We start from the raw sequence: 22,804 nt of genomic DNA, 5'->3' as shown, positions 1-22,804 counted from the left end.
CTCAGTCCTGGAGCTCAGTTTTACTTCTCCCCTTTCCCTGTTGTTAAAATTAAAGTTTCACTTATTTAATAAATGCCTAGCCCATCGTGGTGTTTTAGTTCCAGAGTAAATATTGTCCACATTTGAGCTGGTATGTTTGAAAAAGAACTTTTAAAATGATACCTTCTTTAAAAGTAATCAAGGGCCAGTGAGTCAAGACTTGTCATTTCTACATAATACATATTATACTTCTATATGATGTGTTGTATAATATGTCATCAGCCTATATATTAAAATTTTACATGAGTAAAATTTTTTTAATTATAAATTTTTTTTAAACTTTGATTAACAATTTTCTCTGGTTATTTATACTGGTTATTTATACTGCTTTAAATAAAGTGCTATTATAGTTTTGAAAAACTATTCTTTTTTAACTCAAAAGATTTTGGGGAAAAAAAAGATTTGGGGTGCCAGAGCAATAATATGGCAGGTAGGGCATTTGTCTTGCATCTCATATGGTCCACGGAGCACCACCAGGAGTAATTACTTGAGTGCAAAGCCAGGAGTAATGCCTGAACACACTGAGTAGAGCCCAAAAAACAAAGCACTGTAGCACTGTGGTCCAGTTGTTCATCGATTTGCTCGAGCGGGCACCAGTAATGTCTCCATTGTGAGACTTGTTACTGTTTTTGGCATATCGAATACTCCACAGGTAGCTTGCCAGGCTCTGCCGTGCGCGTGGGATACTCTCAGTAGCTTGCCGGGCTCCCCAAGAGGGACGGAGGAATTGAACCCGAGTCAGCCACATGCAAAGCAAACACCCTACCCACTGTGCTATCGCTCCAGCCCCCCAAAAAATAAACAACAAAAAAAAGAAGAAATGAAAGCATTTTTTATAATCTGATTTTCATTTTTTCCCCCTGAAAACAAGTTAGTTTAGTCCTTCTGTTTCCACAGAGAAATTAGTTGACCCTCCAAACTAAAACATTGAAGTAAATAAAATAAACTTTCAGTCATTGAATCAGTGCCCTGTAGACCTTACTTGAGGTTACTCCCCACACTGTTGTTCTTACATGGGCTACAGTAGTCGGACACATTTGGTTTACAATGCACCAGAGATCATATCAGTTGTGGTGACAGGGATCTCAAATGGCAGCACCACCAGGATGGCATTCGCATGTGAATGATGATTGATTATTCACAAAAGAGATGAAGCTGTTGGCCTGCCAGGTGGACACTCGACCACTAAAACATCCCTGCTTGCATTTCATTTTTTCTTTTTGTAGATAGGTGTTGGGCCACACCCAGTAATCTCAGTGCTCAAAGGTCATCCCTAGCAGTGCTTGGGGGATCATATATGGTGTCAGGAATCAAACCAGGGTTGAGCACATGCAAGACAAACACTTTAACCCTGATCTATCTCTAACCATTTTCTTTTTTTTTTTTTCACAACTTGATTTTATTATTTTTAACTGTAGTTTCTGTAACATGTTTACAATAACATTTATGGTTTTGATGAACATTTACCTCACCTCTCTAACTTTTACCTTTTGGGTGGAGGCGTGTTGGGTCACACTTGGCATTGCTCAGAGAACCATATGCAATATGGGATCGAATTCAGCTGACCCCATGCAGGGCCTGCACCTTATCCTCTACTATCTGTCTGGCCCCCAACTTTGCATTTCTTTGGTGAGAGGAGAGTTGGGCCACACCTACTAGTGCTCAAGGGCTACACTGCTTCTGTGTTCCTGGGATATTTACTGGTGGGGCTCAGGGGATCATATATAGTGCCAGGGATCAAACATCAACTTTTTCATTTTTAAAGAGAGCTTCAGCGTATTCCCCTAACCCATTTAAATTTGTTTGTTTTAGGCCACATCCAGCCCTGCTTATTACTTACTCCTGGTCCATGCTTGGGGATAACTCTTGGCAGAGTTCAAGAGACCATACGCAGTGCCAGGGATCAAATTTAGGTTAACCATGTACAAGACAAGCACCTTACCTCCTGTACTGTCTCTCTATCGCATTTTATTTATTTTTTGAAGTAAAAGCCTTATAGTTAGGAACTCTTTGTCCTAATTATAGCAAATCAGTTTAAGACTTATTTGTGTTTCTGGGTGGAAGACTACACAAAAGCATTTTGTTTAGAATGTCATACTTGACATCATTAACTGCTTAAAGTTCATTTTCTAAATTCTCTGTCCTGATATTATAACCTCTGGCTGCATGGATGAATAACTAAAGAAGAATGTCATTTTTAATAAACAACACACAGTTCAGAACATATTGAAATTTTGCTCTGTTTTATTTTGTTTATTTTCTGGTTTTGTTTTTTTTTTTTCTTTTTCAGTTTTTGGGTCACATCCAGCAGTGCTTGGAAATTACTCCCAGTGATGCTCAGGGAACCATGCATTGCTGGGAATCAAATCCAGGCTTCTCAGAGGGCCAGTGAGATGGTACAGCGGGTAGGGTGCTTGCCTTGCAATCCCCAAAACTCCATATGGTCCCCCAAGCCTGCCAGGAGAAATTCCTGAGTGCAGAGCCAGGAGTAAGACCTGTGCACCACCAGATCTGGCCCAGAAACCAAAAATAAATTAATTAATAAATACTCAGTCTTCCATCATGCAAAGTATGAACTTAGTCTATTGAGCTATCTCTCTGGCCCAGCAACCTAGTTCTATAAGGTAGAGTAGATTATTAGGTATAGATTCTAATTCTCCCTTCTCAAATATACAAATTCATCTGAAACAATTATGAAGCAATGTTTCTTTTAAATTGATATCCTTTCAGGAGCAGAGAGATAGCACTGTATGTCTTTGACACAGCTGACCCCTGGTTCATTCCCCAGCACTGCATTCTTTCTTACTGTGAATATATTTTGTTTCCTGTTAAGCACAAGATAATTTTGTGAGAAACCTCTACAGTTCCTTTGGTTCTTTTTGATCCCTTAAGCGTCTCATTTCATGTTTAGTTTGTCTTTCAGTCAAGTTACAAAAAATGACTCTAGAGCACAGCTGTTTTTTCAAAAACAATGAATTTGCTTTTTACAAAAATATTTTTTGTTGGGTCAGTGTTGTTTTTTGAGAGCTGGAGCCGGTTTACTCCCAGGATTCCTGGAATGTTCTGCCCGGCTATGCTTGAGGGCCTCTAAGCCTGTCTCCATGATCAAACTTGGGGTCTTGCATATACTATGCATAGCTCTCCTCTGCCCCTTGTTAGTTAGTTTCTTGGCATATATTAAGTGCAAAAAAGATGCAGAAAGTGAATTGAACTTTCTATGGCTTTGTTTTGTTTAAGACTATCTTAAAAGTCATGGCCAAGTAAATAGAATTTTAAATACTATGTTATCTGAACGCTAGACTTTGAACAGATTTGGCAAACTGTCAAATCTGTTCTTTTTATCCCATTCTAGAGTTTTTTTGGTGACCTTGAAGAGGGCTTTTTTGTTGTTTTTTTTTTAAAGAGGGGTCAACACCCAGTGTGGTGTTCAGGCTACCAGGTGGTGCAAAGCATGGGCTCTACCACTTGAGCTAGCTGTCTGACCCCAACTTACTTTTCAAAGTTTTCAAGATGTTGGTTTTGTACTGATTGATTCCCATTTACAACACAGATTCATTTGATCGAACTTGATATAGTGAATTTGAGACAGAAAGAAAAAGAATGCCAAAAATCAGGGGTAAACAAGCCCCACCAGGCTGATCCCTGAGCAGAGCCAGGAGTAAGCCCTAGCACCACCAGGTGTGGCCCAAAACCAGAAGAAAGAAAAAAGCAAAAGAGAAAAACAAAAATTCAGAGTAAAACTTGCTCCTTTCAAGTAGTGGGTTCTTTGGAATATCTTTCAGTCCCTTCTTCCTCTCCCTTCCATTTGCTGACATTGCAATGCCTAATGGTGTGACTTGCACATTTTTTTTCTTCATCTGTGTTGCTCACCAGGGTAGCGTATTAGGTTGAGGTGTTCACACACTCTGCCAAGGTGCTCACTGAGGTTTGCCCTCCTTTCATTTGTGGTGCTTGCCAGAGCCAGACTTTTTCTTTGAGGCACCCAGGCAACAGTTGGAGGGCTCAGTGAGTCGCTGCAGTCCCACATGTCTGCTGAGACTCGTGCTCACTGATCATGGTGTTGACACACACCTTGCTGTGTTGGGGCCAGACCTCACTTCTAGTGTCCCAGATTGCACAGAATCAAGAGAGCTGCCAGGCTCAAACAGCAGAGCTGCCAGGAGCGTGCTTGACATGTTCGGTAGCACCTACAATGACCATTCGATTGTAAGGCAAGTTGTGGTTTTCATAAGCAATATTTAGGTTCCCAGGCCCAGTCCTTTGTTTTTATTTTTGTGGTCACATCTGATATTGCTTGGGGGTTATCCGCAGTTTGGGGTCACCCTTTGGCAATGGGGACGGAAGCCCCTCCTGCTCAGCCCTCTCCGCCTGCTCTCTGGCACCAAATATGACATCTAATACTGAGACCTCAGTTAGAATATAGAGAAAAACTGCCTTGTTTGGTGTTTTGTTTTTTTTCCTCTCCTTTGTGATAACGACTCAGTGAAAACCCTAGCACTTAGATGCCTCTGTTCTGATATTCATGCTCAGTGTCCATTTGTTTTGGTTACCCAGAATCAAGAATATCTTCATTCCTGAAAATAAGCAAAAGTTGCTAGTTCTGCGGCTTCTGCTGTTTACTAACAACTCACTGTGCAGCCCCAGGGTGCTTTTTCAATTAAACAAAAATAGAAGAAAAGGTCTATTCTTAGTGTGCATATAAATTAACCAGTCTTTCTCGTTTACTTTTACTAGTAGGCACTCAAGTATTTACAACCCAAAATGAATAAACATAGACACACTGGCATTCTGTAGTATGCTGCATTTTGACATATTCACACATTTGAATGTCAATTCATGTCTTACATAGATGGAGATAATGTCCAGTCAAGTGTTTAGGGAAACTCCTGAAGCACCTCCTCAGAAATAAATTCAATAAAAATCACTTTGAAAAATATAGCTTTAATGAAATGGTACTGCATGTGTTCTAGAAGTATGGTGAATGTAGTTAAGTATTTCATCTTATGTCTTTCTCAGTAAATCATTATTGAAAATAGGTATTGCTTGGTTTCTACATTAAACTTAGAAAGTTCTTTTAGCTTTTACTTTTACTAGTAGGTACTCTTTGGTTCAGTTACCAGTTGAAAACATTTTTTAAAAAAGTGAGAATAGTTTTAAGATATAGCATTTTATATGGAACTGTGGAAGTTTGAGACTTTTCCCCTCTTAGTCCAGTGAAATCAGAATGTACAGTGAGCCAGGACTATAGCTCAGTATTAGAGCCCTTGCGTGTCTGAGGTCGTAAGTTGCATCTCAAGCACTGCAAAGAGTAAATAAATTAGTCTGCTTGACATTACTTTCATAATCTTTTCTATTTAGATTTGTGATTTTGGATTGGCCAGAGTGGAAGAATTAGATGAATCCCGTCATATGACTCAGGAAGTTGTTACTCAGTATTATCGGGCTCCAGAGATCCTGATGGGCAGCCGTCATTACAGCAATGCCATTGACATCTGGTCAGTCGGATGTATTTTTGCAGAGCTACTTGGACGAAGAATACTGTTTCAGGCACAGAGTCCCATTCAGCAGGTATGATTTCATGGGAGCTTTAGTCATTTTCAGTTTTCTTACAGATTTAAAGGAAACCCCATCTTATGCACACATAGTTGTACTTACTCACTGTAGGTCTAAATTGCTTTTAGCAAATTTAGGTTCACTTAAAATTCAGAAAGTTGCGGAGTTAAAGATTACAGAGAGATTCATTTTGTACCTCACAAGTCTACTAGAGAGGAAGTGCTGATTTTGTTACATGGACTGATGGAACGGTTTGAGCGGGTATAATCTTCCGTTGCTAGGTCATCTCTTTCTAATTAAGTGGGTCTGATATGAAAATGAATTTGTGGGGCTGGAGCGATAGCACAGTGAGTAGGGCGTTTGCCTTGCACGTGGCCGACCCAGGTTCGATTCCCAGCATCCCATATGGTCCCCTGAGCACCACCAGGGGTAATTCCTGAGTGCAGAGCCAGGAATAACCCCTGTGCATTACCGGGTGTGACCCAAAAAGAAAAAAAAAAAAAGAAAGAAAGAAAAAGAATTTGTTTACTGGATGTGTTATTTATAGTGCCAGGAAACAAACTCAGGGCCTCATGCTCTACTGCTGAGCCATATCCCAGCTCCCAGAATATAAATTGTGAGTGTTGAAAGATACTTAAAAATTCAGAAAGAAATATTTTTTTTTCCCCAGGGGGTAAGGAGGTTTGCCTGGCAATGCTCAGGGATCACTCCTGGTGGTGTTCAGGGGACCGTAAAATGTCTACCAAATACCACTTGCTCAGCAAATGCCATCCCTGCCATATACTCCAGCCTCTCCATCAACACAGGGTCACACCCTGCAGTGCTGGAGATTATCTCGGGGCTGTACCCAGCAATGCCTGAGTGCTTGGGAAACAGGGATTAAGTTGGGGTTGGATGTATGCAAGGCATGTGCCTTAACCCCTATACTATCTCTGGCCCCTCGTGATACTTTGGATTATTTGTCTCTGTATTAATTTGTTTCTGTGCATATTTCTTAGAGTAATTTTTTTCCTTTTTGTTTTTCCATTTTGGTTTTGATTTTGTGCCACATCTGGCTCTGTGCTCAGGCATCACTTCTGACAGTGCTTGGGGGACCATATGCAGTGCTAAGGATTGAACCAGGGCCCACCACATGCCTGGCAAGCTCTTTATCCCCATACTATCTTTCCAGTCCTAGGATAATTTTTAAATATCTTTTTTTTTGCTTAACAAAGTTATTCATAGTTGAGTTTTAGACATACAACATTGCAGCCCCAAACTTGAACAACCAAACTTAAATTTATCTTTCATTCATCAACTTTAGCAGCATTGTGTGCATGAAAATACTGCAGCAGTGATGAGCTCCACTAGAATCAGATTGGCTCAGATGCGAGCCTTGCCCACTGTCTCTAAAACTGTTCTGAAAATTGGGCGGATTAAATGAACTAGTAAAGCTAAAACTAAGGCCTGCTGCACAGAAGCACATGACAAGTCAGCAGGCAGGAGGCTGGCAACACAGCAGCAGCAAATAAGACAAAGTTAGTCCCTGCCTTTGTGTGGCTTTCACATGAGACAGAAAATGAAGTATACAAATAAATTTAGTCCCAAGTAATGATGAATTCTCTGGAGAAAAATTATATTAAGTTAGGAATAAAGAATGATGCTGGAGGCTCCAGAGACTGCGGGTAGTACTGCGAGTAGGGCATTTGCCTTGCATGGGGCTGACCCAACCTGGGTTCAGTCCCTGCATCCCATACAGTCCCCTGAGCACCACCAGGAGTGATTCCTGAGTACAGAGCCAGAAGTAACCCCTGAGCATCATCTCCATTGTGACCCGAAAACCCAAAAAAAAAAAAAAAATAGAATGGCAATAGAGGGGCTGGAGAGATAGAGCACTTGCCTTACACACCAAAAATAAATAAATAAATAAATAAATAAAAGAATGATATGATATAGATATAGAATAGTTCTAGAGAAGGAAATGAAAGGAGAAGCACTGAGGAAAAGCATCTAGCATAAGGGGCAGCCTATGTGATAAGTCCTCTTGAGGGCATTGGAACTTGGGTTTTTGGTTTTTGTTTTGGGGCCATACCCAGCAATGCTCAGGGCTGATTCCTGGCTCTGTGCTCAGGGATCACTCCTGGCAGGGCTCAGGGACCACACAGGATGCAGGGGATCAGACCTAGGTCAGCCATGTGCAATACCAGTGCCCTACCCCCTGCACCATCGCTCTGGCCCCAATCTTAAGCATGTTGGGGGGGGCAAGAGCAGAGCATGTGGATGAGATCAGACAAAAAACCTGATCGTGGAAACCTGGAAAGAACTTCGCAGTATATCCTGTACAAAGTATGATAGAGGGTTGGAGATATAATACGGGGTCAAGGAGCATGCACTGCAACGCAGCTAACCTCAGTACAGTCCCCAGCATTGCAGATGGCCCCCTGAGCACTGCCAGGAGGGGCCAAGGAGCTAATAGAGGGGTGTTAGGCACTTGCTTTACATGTGCCTGACTCCAGTTTGATCCCTGGCACTGCAAATGGTTCCTTGAGCGCTGCTAGGAGTGACCCCAGCGCATAGAGGCAGGAGTAGCCTCATCGCATTGCTATATGTAGCCCAAAGCCCATAAAACAAACAGGATGGATGGGCCAAAGAATATAAAGGTTTTAAACAAAAAATTGTTAAGATCTGATTGATTTTTTTTTTTTTTAATATGGGGGAGGAAGCATTTGGGCCACACACCCAGAAATGCCTAGGTGCTATTTCTGGCTCTTTTCAGAAGCGACCCCTGACTCTGCCATATATAGTATCGCGTCAGTGATTTGAATCAGGGTCAGCCATATGCATGGCACACCTTAACCTCTGTGTTCTCCCTCCAGCCTTGACTGATCACTTTTTAAAGATCACCCTGTTGAATTACTTATAAAATTACCTTTTATAAGTAATTCATACAACTGACAGAAATGGAATTACTTCATGCTCTTTATTGTCAACTGGTACATATAAAACTATGCTGTGATTGGGGCTGGAGTGATAGCACAGCAGGTAGGGCATTTGCCTTGCACACGGCTGACCCAGGTTTGATTCCCAACATCCCATATGGTCCCCTGAGCACCACCAGGGGTAATTCCTGAGTGCAGAGCCAGGAGTAACCCCTGTGCATCACTGGATGTGACGCAAAAAATAATAATAATAAAATAAATAAAATAAAACTATGCTGTGATCAACATTTCAATTTATTTCTTTACTATACATTCAGATCTTTTCTATAGTTTGCACCTTAAATGTTGATAATCAGGTAATATAATCTAAGGTTGAGCACAAGTGACAATATTTACTATTCAATTTCTTTAGATAGTTGAAAAGATTTGCCTATAAGACATCAGACTGGGACATGGGAGACTGGCGTACAGGAAAAGTTAAGCAAAAATTAAGGTAGTGTTCAAATCCTTGTTGCTGCTAAAAGGAGCTTGTAAAGGAAAGTGAAGAGTAGCTAGCATAGGATTCAGATATTCTCATTTTCTAGAGAGAAATATTTAGGTCTTAAAATCTCCAGTCTGACATGGCTCTCCAAGAGAACTTGCATATGTCTATTACCAGCATATTTTTCACGTGAGAAATAAAGACCTCAAGTGGGAGGGATTTAACTTCTTGATGGCAGCAGTTATTTTCTGTATTGCATTTCCCTTCGATGTCTGTGAGATATTACATACATGGTATAATCAGACTCCATAAAAATGTTTCTCATCCATGGATTTGAAACTTCTGTAGACCTCTTTCTGGATGTTTTCACATGTTTTCATTTGTGCACTGATGCTCTTTCTGCCCTCTGTATTTGTTAGAGATCCGAAAGTATCACCAACATGCTTTTCTATTCTGGAGGGTGCTGATCCTGGTTAGATCAGGACTTGTTAAACTTTTACCTCTCATGATTCCTTTTTGCCCAAAAAAGTTTTATATGATCTTGGGTATATACAATTTATTTAATTTATTAACAAATTTATTTTAAAACAAATGTAATTCATGTAATTAAAAAACATGTACTGTTTTTAAGTTACATGAAGGACCAGAAAGAATATATAAGGATTGTGAGCCCACCAAAGTTCAACCCCAGACACTACATGTCCCCTGAGTTCTGGTGGGTGTAGCCATAAAGGCCCCCCAAGCACCAGCAAGGTGGCCTGGGTAATCCCTGGCACTACAGACTCAAGCAGATGATTTGGTTGGTAGAGAATTACTGAAATTTCCTGAGCACTGCTCGGAAGGCCAAAATGAAAAATAAAAACTTACCTGAACTCAGGGCTGGAGTGATAGTACAGCAGGTAGAGCACTTGCCTTGCATGCGGCCGACCCAGGTTTATCCCCAGCATCCTATATGGACCCCCAAGCACTGCCAGGAGTAATTGCTGAGCACAGAGTCAGGAGTAAGCCCTGAGCATCGTTGAGTGTAGCCCCAAAACAAAACAAAACCCTTATCTGACATGGGGCTGGAGTGATAGCACCACAGGTAGGGCATTTGCCTTGCACGTGGCCAACCCGGGTTCAATTCCCAGCATCCCATATGGTCCCCTGAGCACCGCCAGGAGTAATTCCTGAGTGCAGAGCCAGGAGTAACCCCTGTGTATTACCAGGTGTGACCCAAAAAGAAAAAAAAAAAAAACCTTATCTGACCCCATGGAGTTGTGACCCACAGTTTAGAAAGCTAGAGAGGTCTTGGGCATTTTGGTGGTAAAGTTACTGTACACCAAGACTATTAAAGTCAACACCATTGTAAACACATACTGTTAACTAAAATAAATTTTACATAGGGGAAAAAAGATGCTAGGGTTTAAATTTAGTGCAAAATTAGTGCTTCATATTTGGCAACCCCAAAACCAAGAAAAGAAATATTATCTAGGTAAGAATTTTTTATTACAGAGGCCAAAGGGATAATACAACCAGTAAGACTCTTGCCTTGCACACAACTGACCCTGGTTTGATCCTCGACACCCCATATGATCCCCTGAGCCCCACCAGTAGTGATTTTTGAGCACAGAGCCAGGAGTAAGCTCTGAGCATTGCCAGATATGGTCCCAACCCCAAAAAAAGATTTTTTTTTTCTGGAGTAATCCAAATGAAATGCTATTGCTGATTAAGTTATAAAGGTAGAATAATTGATTCTCCAGAAAATTGCTAAGGCAGTGTGCTTATCTAAAAAGATTATCTGTAAGAAGATATTTATTGTTCAGTTGTTAGACCCACCTAGTCAGATGTGACCAATGCAGTGTCATTGTTTTCTAATTGCCCTAGTTTCCTGCCAGTGTAAGAAACTTCTGGCATATTCAGGATATGAAGAGTGGCCCCTCGCCCAAACATTGATAGCTTAGTTTTCAGTTCCGGTATGAATGTTCAGAGAGTTTCACTAAATCACCACTTTCTGATTTAGTAATTAGCTCCATAATGAACCTGAATTTATTTTAACTGTCAGACTCCCATTTCTTAATTGTTTGAAAAGAACAGTATCTTTCAGCAAAATAGTCTACCCATCCTTGATTTGTACTGTATTGTCCAGACACGAGGCAAGTAGATGGACTTCTAAATTAATCTAGCCTTAGATTGTCATACTTACCAAAATATTTTTCTTGTTTTTTTTTTCTGTACTCCCAAAAATGAAACCAAGAGATCCTACCTTTTTTAAGAGTTGGTGCTCATCCTTAAAGCTGGTCTAAGAGTAATAACAAAGCTATTTCCATGAACTTACTATCACTGTATATCTCCTATTGCCTTATAGTTGGATTTGATCACGGATCTCTTGGGCACACCATCACTGGAAGCAATGAGGACGGCTTGTGAAGGCGCTAAGGCACACATACTCAGGGGTCCTCATAAACAGGTAAAAAGAGAGAGGATCTTTACCGGGGCACCATCCCTTTCGTTGGGATTTTCCTTTCAACAGAGAATATTTAAACAAAAACACAGTTGTCATTTTTCATAATTTTTTTTCATGTATCAGCTGTAAGAAAATGTTAGATATTTATCAAACCAAATAAAATATGATAATTCTGTGTCATGGGGAGAAAGTAATTGTTTTAGCTAATCAGTGGCCCTGGTGTTTCTGTTTTTGTCTCCTTATTTTGATGTGTGAGAAGTTACAGGAGGTACAGCTTTTTGGCCTCAGGGCTGTGACATAGTTCCATGTATATCAAGGTATCTTTTCCAAGTATTGGGCTGACATGCCTGATTTAATTGGTTTCAGTCAGGACTGTGAAGCTGTCTCCACTGCACCCCTACCCCTAACACGCCACCAGATATTGTTGTTAGAAAATTAGTATATGAAGAGGGATTGCGAGATTTCCGCTGGTATTACTGATGACCTGCAACCAGCCAAGTCACTGCTAAGAAAGTCAAGATGATCTTTATCTCTATCCTTCTGATTTAGTAGCACTTGTTAGATACATTTTTCTAATCTTTGGACAGAACAACTTAATGGTATTAAGAGTAAAGGGAATATTTTTCTTTTTTTCTTTTTTTTTTCTTTTTGGGTCACACCTGGCAATGCACAGGGGTTACTCCTGGCTTTGTACTCAGGAATTACTCCTGGCGGTGCTCAAGGGACCATATGGGATGCTGGGAATCGAACCCGGGTCGGCCACAAGCAAGGCAAACGCCCTACCCGCTGTGCTATCACTCCAACCCCAAGGGAATATTTTTATTTGGAACAAAATGAAATAGGAGAGGGAAGACCTGAGAAGAAAAATTCAGTAACTAGTTTTCCTGGACTCTCCCTTCTTTCCCTCTCTTTCTTCCCTTTTTTTTGGGGGGGGGAACTTGGGGGTGAGTTTTGGTTTTAGGGCTTGCTTCTGCTCTCTGTGTTCAGGGATCACACATATGGAGTGCCAGGGATCCAACCAGGATCAGCCGTGTGCAAAGCGAGCACCGTACCCACTGTTGCACTGGCCCCTTTCCTTGTTTCTTTTGAGTCTTTAGGTTATTGGTCATTAGGTTGACTCACTGAACAAATGACAGACCTGGCATTTGATATGTCCCTTAAATTAGCAGCCGGCCATTTGGTCAGGGCCTTGACTTCTCATTGTAACTCCCTGTCTGTAATTTTAGTGAGTAGAGCATATGATCTTCTAAAATCGGCTTCAGTTAACAAGAGTGTGTAGATGCTGTAGTCCCCTGCATCCCACCAACTCCGGTTCAGATTCACAGAGCCTGGAATAGCCACTGAGCACCACCTGATGTGACCCCAGCCCTGTAAAAGATGAAAGCACAAAGTGCCTTTTCTAGACTGAAATGAACTTTAGCCTTATTTTTAATTTATTTGTGGATCTGTGTTTCTCTAAAGGAAGCTAAGATCAGGAGAGGTTTTTTTTTTTTTATCTCAAGTGGCCTTACATTTAGTCATTTGGTTTTCATAAGTTCCCCTCTCATATTCAGTCCTCCTCAGATCTTACAAATTTTGCCTTCTAATTTGATTTTCATCCCCCATCTAAGATAGAACTTTGAAACTGTAAGACCACCAGAGAGGTCTTACTTGAGGCTGGAGGGAACAGTACAGCAGGCCAAGTGTTTGCCTTTGATGCAACTGACACCCCATATTGTCCCTTGAGCATGGCCCGAAGTGGTCCCTGAGCACAGAGCCAGGAGTAGGCCCTGAGCATAGCTGGGTGTGGCCTAAAAACAAAACAAAGAGGTCTTACTCATATTGTTGCACCAGCACCTAGCCCCAGCATCTGGTGGGTGTTAGATGATTCGCAATAGTATTGATACGTGGCAGGAGTGCTGGTGCAGTCTCCTAGATGAAGATTCAGTGACCTAACCAAGATTGTGATGGCTAAGCTAGAATTTAAGCCTGTGTCCACTGTTCTCTTCCCTGAACTTTATCTTCATTGTAAAAACGGAATGAGGATAGATTCACTTGGCAAATTGCTTATAAAGGCCCAGGAATAACAGGGGCCAAGGGTGCACAATCCCCTGATCCTCATGACCCAGCTCCAGCTCTGCCACACGTGTCCCTGGTGGCCATCAGCACCATATTCTCAGATCTTGGCATCAGACCGTCTAGCCCAGTTGGCCAAACATTGCTTGGAGTGGCACCCTATCCCCCTGAGCACTTGGTAGGCAAAAAATGGTAAAATTAAAACCATTGCTTGCTGTGAAATATTTTAGTCATAAGAATTGACTGAAATTTGGGGCTGGAGAGACAGCACAGTGGGTAGGGTGCTTGCCTTGTATGCAGCTGACCCAGTTTCTATCCGCAGCACCCCATATGATCCTCCAAGTCCTCAGGAGTAATCCTTGAGTGCAGAGCCAGGAGTGATCCCTGAGAATCACTGGGTGTGGCCAAAAAACAAAAACAAATGATTGACTAGAATTCAATGCCAAGTAGTTGAAAATATGAGAGCAATTCACAGTTAAATCAAGAATTGGAGTCGGAGAGAGTGTACAGGGGGCAAGGTGCTTGCCTTGCAAGTGGCTGACCCTGGTTTGATCTCGGGCTCCTAAGCACTGTCAGGAGTGACCCTGAGCATCACCGGGTATGGCAAAAAAAAAAAAAAAATCTGAATCTAAGATTATCAAATGACTTGACTTCTCTTTACTCCATAAAAAGTTTGTAGGTGGTGGGGGCTGGAGCAATAGCACAGTGGATAGGGTGTTTGCCTTGCACACAGCCAACCCAGGTTCAATTCCCAGCACCCCATATGGTCCCCTGAGCACCGCTAAGGAGTAATTCCTGAGTGCATGAGCCAGGAGTAACTCCTGTTACTGTGTGACCCAAAAAGCAAAAAAAAAAAAAAAAGTTTGTAGGAGGCCAAGGATGCTTAAAGGTCTTTTAAAGGTCTTGTATGCATGAGTACCCAAGTTTGAACTGAGGTACCCTGCACGCACGCGCGCACACACACACACACACACACACACACAACACTATAACCACCACTCTGCCCCAGCAACACTATTGGGCCTGAGAAGCACCAAATTGCCAGGCCCACAGTGCCAAAACTGGGTTTGGTTTAGTTTTGACCCACATCCAGCAGTGCCGGAGGACCATGCAGTGCCTGAAATTAAACCCAGGGCTCCTGCATATAAAGCCTGTTCTCGAACAGCCCTTTTTGCTACCCGACCAGCCTGAAGGGTCTAAGAAGAATAATCACTGGATCAAGAGAACACATAAAAGAATGTGTCTTTAACTTTTGTCATCTTTGATTCCCACACATCTGTATAGAGAGTTACTACATTGCAGTTTGAAACTGTAAATTATGGCCCGAGTTAGGATTGCATCATTGGCTTGGCAAAGTTATCATTCTTCTTTAGAAATCTTAGGGGAGTGGCTGGAGCAATAGTACAGCCAGTAAGGCACCTGCCTTGTACGCAGCCAACCTGGATCCAATACCCAGCACCCCATATAGTTCCCCAGTGCTGCCTGGAGTAAGCCCTGAACACTGTTGGGTATGGCCAAAACATAGAAAAACATTCATTCATAAGTTTATATACACACTATTATTCATTGCAGCACTCAGTATGGTAGCAAGATTTGGAACCAACCTAGATGTCCAATAATAGATCATTGGGTCATAACGATGTTATATATATAACTGTGTATATAAATATACACAATGGAACACTATTCAGTAGCATCATGAATAGAACTAGAAGATACATGTTCAATGAAATAAGCCAGAAGAAGGATTTAACACAGAATTAGAACACTCAAATGTGGTATTTAGAGTAACTTGATGAAGAAAAGCAGTGGTTTAAAGGGGGCGAATGTCTAGATCACCCTTGATCCCAAATTATAGGGAAGAAAACGCAATGAGTGGAGAATAGAGGGAGAAGATACAGATGAGAAGTAACAGGGACAAGGTTCAATGTACATCAGTGGTGTAAAGAACAATAGAGCTAACTATCCAAACCTCAGTTAGCAACACTGAAATCATGAGACATGCACTTATAAAGGCACCTCTCAAGATGGCAGGCTGGGGAGGGGTGGGGTAGGAGAGGAAACTTGGGAATGGTGGTGGAGGGAAATTGACACTGGTAGCAGCATCAGTGTTAGAACATTGTATGTCTAAAACTGAACTGTGAATAACTTTGTAAATCATGGTGCTTTCATAAGATAAAATTTGGGGAAAAATAAAAATATTAGGAAAATATCTGTAAATTAAGTTACAAATTAAAGTGACTCCAGACTTTTTCCTGTACCCCCACATCTTAATACAGATCACTGTACAGCTACACTAGACTCTCATCTTTTTAACAAGAAATCTTTATCTGCAAACATAAATGCATGCACTGGAATGCATTTATAGGAATGATAGTAAAGTCTAAAACATTTGAGCATCGTGTACGTATGGGGTCTCTGCACAAAATGGTTGCAATCTAAAGTCTTTCTATGAAGTCCTATAATGTCTCATCATTTTAGACCTAAGTAAACATAAGAGATCATTAATTTTAACCTCATTTTATAAATAAGAATGCTGACAATTGGGGCTGGAGTGATACACAGCAAGTAGGGTGCTTGCCTTGCACACGGCCAACCCAGGTTTGATTCCCAGCATCCCATATGGTCCCCTGAGCACCGCCAGGAGTAATTCCTGAGTGCATGAGCCAGGAGTAATTCCTGTGTATCACCGGGTGTGACCCAAAAAGAAAAAAAAAACAGGGAAAGAAAAAGAATGCCAATAATCAGTTGATTGGGAGGTGGGGGTGGTGATGCCAGGACCTCAGGGCCTCACATGTGCATGCTGGTGCTACATGGCTTTGTTAGGAAAAAAAATATGTAAAACACCTGATAATAATACATGTCACTGCAGGATTCTGAGGCTATGATCAAGACATAAGTAAACCGTCAGTGATGCTTGTGTGACATAGAGCAGTGATGCCATCAGGCAGTGAACTAGAAGCCTTCTAAGCTCTGTGGCTTCTCGGGCTCATCAGAGCCATTTCCCTGCCAGAGAGCAAGCAGTTAGTTATGGTTATGTGAATATGCCTGCCACTTCTGAAGGAGTGAGAAATCTCTGCTAAAGGCAATTGAGGTGGAAACAGCAAAAGCTGTGGCATATTTTCTTAGAAGATTATGTACATGCCTTAATGTCCAATAGTCCTTTTAGTACTATTGTTTTAGCACCTTCTCTAATTTTGCTGTATGCACGTTTTTTACTTTGCACAGTTAAACATGTTTAATTTTGCGTGTGGCCAATGCTTTGCTTTTTTTCCCTCCAATCCCTTGATATGTTTGGACTTCCTTATTTTACAGTATAAGCTAACAGAAGGTCTATTTATAGAATTAGCTTTTATTTTTTTGGTAGGCTGTATTGTACCTTGACCTATAGTTGGTATCATGCAATAGAAAATATTCTATTGAAATGAAGGACTGCTGTTACTTTTGAAGATTGGTTAATGAGGGGAATACTTGAGTTTAGGCTTTTATGCACATATCTTTTGAACGAATACTTGTCATAAATTGGCTGCCTGCCACAACTACTTACATAAAGACTCATATGTTTGAATTTTTTTGTTTTCCTCACAGCCATCTCTTCCTGTACTTTACACCCTGTCTAGCCAGGCTACACATGAAGCTGTTCATCTCCTTTGCAGGATGTTGGTCTTTGATCCAGTAAGTCGTGTTTGTTTTCCTTCTAATGAATTAAAAGTACATGCATCCTAAGTAAAACATCCTGACTCTGAATAGATGGATAGTGTTTAAACAATAACTCTTCAAAAGATGAACTTAACTTCCCTCATTTCACAAGAATCATGCTCATTCATCACACTGAATCTTTATTATGAACATAAAAGAAATAGTCCAGGTAAAGAGAAGTAAAGAATTATATCATTCTTGGGCGGGGAGATAGTATAGCAGACAAGGTGCTTGCCTTGAGTGCTGCCAACCCTAATTCGATCCCTGGCATCCCATATGGTCCCTGAACTTTGTCAGCGTTATCCTAAGTGCAAACCTCTGGGCATCACCAGGTGTGGCCCCAAATCCAAAAAAAAAAAAAAGAGAAGAATTCTTCCATCCTTATTTGTCAGAAGAGTTTGACACCAAGTTAAATTGGAAGGAGAAAATTCACATTACTTGAAGTTGCCCATTATATTGCATAAGGAAATGTTTATTTTGGGTTGTTGAAATGATAGCTTTTCCAAATGCCATTTATAGACTGGATTCTTCTGGGACAAAGTGCAGCTCTTCATTTATTCATTTATCCAAAGAATATTTATTATTTACTCTCTGCCAATAGTTTGTCAAAGAAGACTCAAAAATGGAAGCTTTCAGAAAATAAAATTATATATGCTCATAGTACAAGGACATCAGGTATTTAAATGGGAGAGTGGGGTACATAGGATAACAATTCTTTTATTTAACATCAGTCTATTCACGATGAGAAAACAGGAAGTCTAAAATAAATAGATAAAAATAATTTTAAGAAAAACATAAAGTCACTCATGATTTCAGATCCATATTGGAGGCAAGGGAAATGGCTGAAAGGGCTTGAGCACATGCTGTGCATGTGGGATCCCTGGGCTAAATCTCCAGCACCCTCTGTCTCCGCTGCCCCCCACCCAGTATTGCAGGGAGTAACCACCAAGCATTACCAGGTGTGGCTTGAAAAACTTTTTTTTTTAATTTTACTATTTGTCATGGTCCTCTCATCTATTAGCCATGTTGTCTACCATTAGACCATCCCTGCTCAATAAGTAGCACTGTAGCACTGTTGTCCCATTGTTCATCGATTTGCTCGAGCAGGCACCAGGAACATCTCCATTGTTAGACTTGTTGGTACTATTTTAGCATATCGAATACACAACGGGTAGCTTGCCAGGCTCTGCCATGTGGGCAGGATGCTCTCAATAGCTTGCTGGGCTCTCCGAGAGGGACGAAGGAATTGAACCTGGGTCGACTGCGTGCAAGGCAAACTCCCTACCCGCTGTGCTATCGCTCCAGTTCACAGAATTCCAACCTGCCCTTGGATTGCTACCTCTGTGGTCCCAAAATAGCACTGTAACACTGTCATCCCGTTGTTCATCAAATTGAGGAACACCATTCATCTGGTGATGAACACCAGATAAATGCCTTATCTGCTGTGCTGTCACTCCAGTCCCACTCAATAAGTAATATTTTGAATTATATATTTATATGACTAAATTCAGGGAGTCTTGAGGACCACTCTGGCTGTACTTAACCGGCTCTGCCCTGGTGGTACTCAGGGAACAAGTGTTGCCACGAAGCCATATATGTGCCAGGCATATCCTCAGGGCCTTATGCACGCTGGGGCATATACTGCAGCCCTTTGTGCTATCTCCCAGCCCTAAGTAATACTAGTTTCACTTTTTTTTTTTTTCTTTTTGGGTCATACCCGGCAATGCACAGGGGTTACTCCTGGCTTTGCACTCAGGAATTACTTCTGGCGGTACTCAGGGGACCATATGGGATGCTGGGAATCAAGCCCAGGTTGTCCACATGCAAGGCAAACGCCCTACCCACTGTACTATCACTCCAGCCCCACTAGTTTCACTTTTCTGGTGGGGGCTGAGGGGTTGGAAGGTAACTCTCAGGCAGTATTTCAAGGCAGGGAACCAAATGAGCCATTCCTGGAGGTATGTTACTTGGACTCGCTGTGTGGGCCTGCAGCTTCAGTGCACAGGCTTTCTGTGATGTGCCACCCCTCAGCCAGCTGTGCTAAGAGCCACCAGAGCTACATGGGTAGTACTTGGGACGATGTCATACTGGGGACCTAACTCTGGACCTCCATGTGCAAGGCATGCACGGCAGCCCTTTGAGTTATCTCCCAGGCCCCACCCAGTTGTTTTTTCCTTTTTTGTTTTGTTTTTGTCTTGGGGGCATGGGGGGCACACCTGTAGTCCTTGGGGGTTACTCCTGGTTCAGTGTTTGGGGGCACTTCCTGGTGCAGTGACCCTGTGACTCCAGAGATCAAACTAGGGCCTCCTACATGCAAAGCATATGCTCCAGCCCTTTGATCCATCTTACCATCCCTTTGTAATATGTTCATAAGAAATAAGGTTACATGCAAAAGCCAGTGTTAAAATTATATTACCCAGGACCCAGAGAGATAGTACCGCAGCTAGGGCACTTGCCTTGCATGAGGCTGATCCAGGTTCAATCCCTGGCATCACATATGATCCCCTGAACACCACCAGGATTCTTTTTTTTTTTTTTCTGTTTTGGTCACACCCAGCGTTGCTCAGGGGTTACTTCTGGCTCTGCACTCAGGAATTACTCCTGGCGGTGCTTGGGGTACCATATGGGATGCCGAGGGTTGAACTCAGGTCGGCCATGTGCAAGGCAAACGCCCTACCTGCTGTGCTATCACTCCGGCCCCCCACCAGGATTAATTCTTGAGCACAGATTCAGGAGCAAACTCATATATATACATATATATGTACACACACACACACACACACACATACACACACACACACACACACACACACACATTTCCCAGAGTGGAGAGATAGTTAAACAGGCTAGATGCATGCTTTCCAGGTGGAAGGCCTAGATTCAATTCCTAGTGCCACATGGTCCTCCACATATTGCTGATACTGAACCCCAACTTCTGCTCAGTTGTGGCCTTGTAAACAAACCCTGGGGCTGGAGAAATAGTACAACAGGTAAGGCACACCTGGAACAACCAGCCCAGGCTCAATCCCTAGCACCATATATGGGCTGCAGAGCCCTGCCAAGATGTGATCCCCAAGCCCAGAGCCAGAAGTAAGCCCTGAGCACAGCTTCCCTCACCCCCCTAAATAAATTAATTAATTAATTAATTAATGAAAACTGTATAGATATCCAAAGATATGTTTTGTTTTGCTTTTGGTCCACACCTGACTGCTCAGCACTTACTCCTGGCTCTGTGCTTAGGGATCACTCCCAGTATGCTCAGAGGACCACATGGGACACTAGGAACTGAACCTTGGTCAGCCACATGCAAGGCAAGCATCCTACCCACTGTACTATCTCTCCAGCCCCACCAAAGTCTTTCTATTAATTCAAATTGATATTGATAAATTCTTAATGTTAACTGAATTTGAATTCAGGAGATTGTATCAGGCCCTCATGAAGTGTGCCCCCCCTTGCAAAAACAAAACCAAAATCAATAAATAAAAATATAAGAGGACACATTAAATTATTATAATCTGTGCTTTATAAATACTAGGGTTTTTTTAGAAACGTACTACCTAATGTCATTCATCCAATTTAGTGGAACACATTAATTTTGCAATTTCATACGCTTAAAGTTTAATATTAGCCTGGCTAGAAAATAAATAAGTGGGGGGAATCAAGTTTAAAACAATCATACTAGACCAGAAGCACTAGCACAGCAGATAGGGGACTTGTTTTGCATGCTTCTGACGGGGTTTGATCCCCAGCACCACATATGGTACCCCAGGCCCTGCCAGGAGTGATCCCTGAGAGTTGTCAGGTGTGGTATAATAAATAATAGAATATTTATTATATTATGTATGTATAATAAATCTTGCTTTTTGTAAGAGCAAAGACCTAAAAGCTGTATGAACTAGAATAGTGTGCTGGTATTATTTTTATATAAATGACTTGTAATCAGGAAGAAAAAGATGGTTTTCAAAATTTTTAAATAATTACCTCAATTGAGTTTTCTAAAGCCATCTTCCATAGGAATGTACATAGATTTTTATCTTAAATTTAAAGTTAATGGGCTAGAGAGGTAATACAGTGTATAACTTGCCTTGCATGTGGCTGATTCACATTTGATCTGCAGCACCACATAGGGTCCCCCACGCCCTGCCAAAAGTGATACCTGAATACAGACAGAGCCAGAACTAAGCCCTGAGCACCACCGGGTGTGACCCAGAAATAATAATGATATTTAAAAACTCTTAAAAGTCCAGAGAAATAGTACAGCGGGCAGGGCGTCTGCCTTGCACACAGCTGACCCAGATTCAATCCCTGGCACTCCTTATGGTCCCTGAGCACCAGCAGGAGTAATTTCTGAGCACAGAGCCAGGAGTGACCACTTAGCATTGCTGGGTGTGGCCCCAAAACCAAAAAAACGTACTTTTTTTTTTTTCAGTGAAAAATATTTTTTTTATCTTAATGACAAGACCAAGAGTGTAATCTTAACTCTGTGATCAGGGGTCTCTCCTGGAAGGTCACAGGGGACCATATATGGTGTGGCCAAGTCGCTTGGTTTGTATACAGCTAACCTCATTCAGTCTCCAGCAACCCATATGGTCCCCAAGCCCCGGCAGGAGTGATCCCTGAGCACAAAGTCAGGAGTTAGTGGGATTAAGCCCTGATCACCTGGGGATCGCCAAAGACAGAGAAAGGAAGATGGAGCAGAGATATGTTAGGGGCTGGAGCAGTTGCTTTGCATGTGAAAGTCCTGGGTTTGGTGTCTGGCACAGAACAGTTCCCCCAAGGTACGTCACCCTTGGGATTCCCCAGAGCCAGCCTCTGAGTACAACCAAGTATGTCCTCACCCCCCCCCCCAATTTAAATTTAAGAAAAGAAAAAAAAAAGATACATAGGATGTAATTAATACCATTCTTGCTTCAAAAGGACATCATTGAAAAATCTAAGAAAGTTTGCAATTTCTACTTGAATGTGGCCTTTTTTCAGTGTCCATACCCCTTACAGAATGACCATCTCCTTTCTTAAGCCTTGTTTCAAAATTCCTCAATAGACACTGATTTATTTAGAGAAATGAAAGTTGATCATCACATGCTTTCTCTTCTGTTCAAAGGCCTCTCTGAACAAAGACACCTTTTAGAAGCTCCTCTAGTGGTGCACACGGAACAAATAGATGCAGAGCATACCTTGAGTAGCTGGGAAAACACCAAAATCTTTTAGCCTTGAGTTCTCAAATTTCAGGAAAGAAGCCACAAGGAAACCAAAACACTAATAGGAAAACCAGATTCCAGATGCTGGTGGCAGTTAATGAGGACCCAATTTTTCTGACATCTGCCACCTGGCAAATGACTTCATGGTCATATGTTAAAATCAAAGCCAAATTCAGTGACTGTTGTCATCCATGTGGACACAATTGACCCTGCTCTATCAGAAATAGATTTGGCCAGGAACAGATGTGGCGTGCAGAAGCCAGTGCTCGGTCCTGCACGTGGAACTGAGCAGTGCCGCCAGAGGAACGGCAGCTGAGGACTCAGGAAGCCCTGGGCTAGGAAAAGGTTCACTGACAGCAGAAAGAATTGGACTCATTGGGGGCCGGAGCGATAGCACAGCGGGTAGGGCGTTTGC

General features: G+C 41.9%; 1 protein-coding gene across 1 annotated transcript in view; it reads left to right on the top strand.

Annotated features, from left to right (window-relative positions):
* Window positions 1-22,804, top strand: part of NLK (nemo like kinase) — a 147,513-nt gene that overhangs the window by 114,793 nt on the left and 9,916 nt on the right. The window contains exons 6-8 of the mRNA XM_055131283.1: window positions 5,398-5,607; window positions 11,339-11,440; window positions 17,081-17,167. Coding sequence (XP_054987258.1) covers window positions 5,398-5,607; window positions 11,339-11,440; window positions 17,081-17,167 — 399 coding nt within the window. The remainder of the gene's footprint in view (window positions 1-5,397; window positions 5,608-11,338; window positions 11,441-17,080; window positions 17,168-22,804) is intronic.

The sequence above is a fragment of the Sorex araneus genome, chromosome 3 (genome assembly GCF_027595985.1).
Source record: "Sorex araneus isolate mSorAra2 chromosome 3, mSorAra2.pri, whole genome shotgun sequence".
NCBI classification, from domain to species: domain Eukaryota; kingdom Metazoa; phylum Chordata; class Mammalia; order Eulipotyphla; family Soricidae; genus Sorex; species Sorex araneus.
Note: the sequence above shows the minus strand (reverse complement) of the source record. Positions and strands in the feature narration are given on the sequence as shown.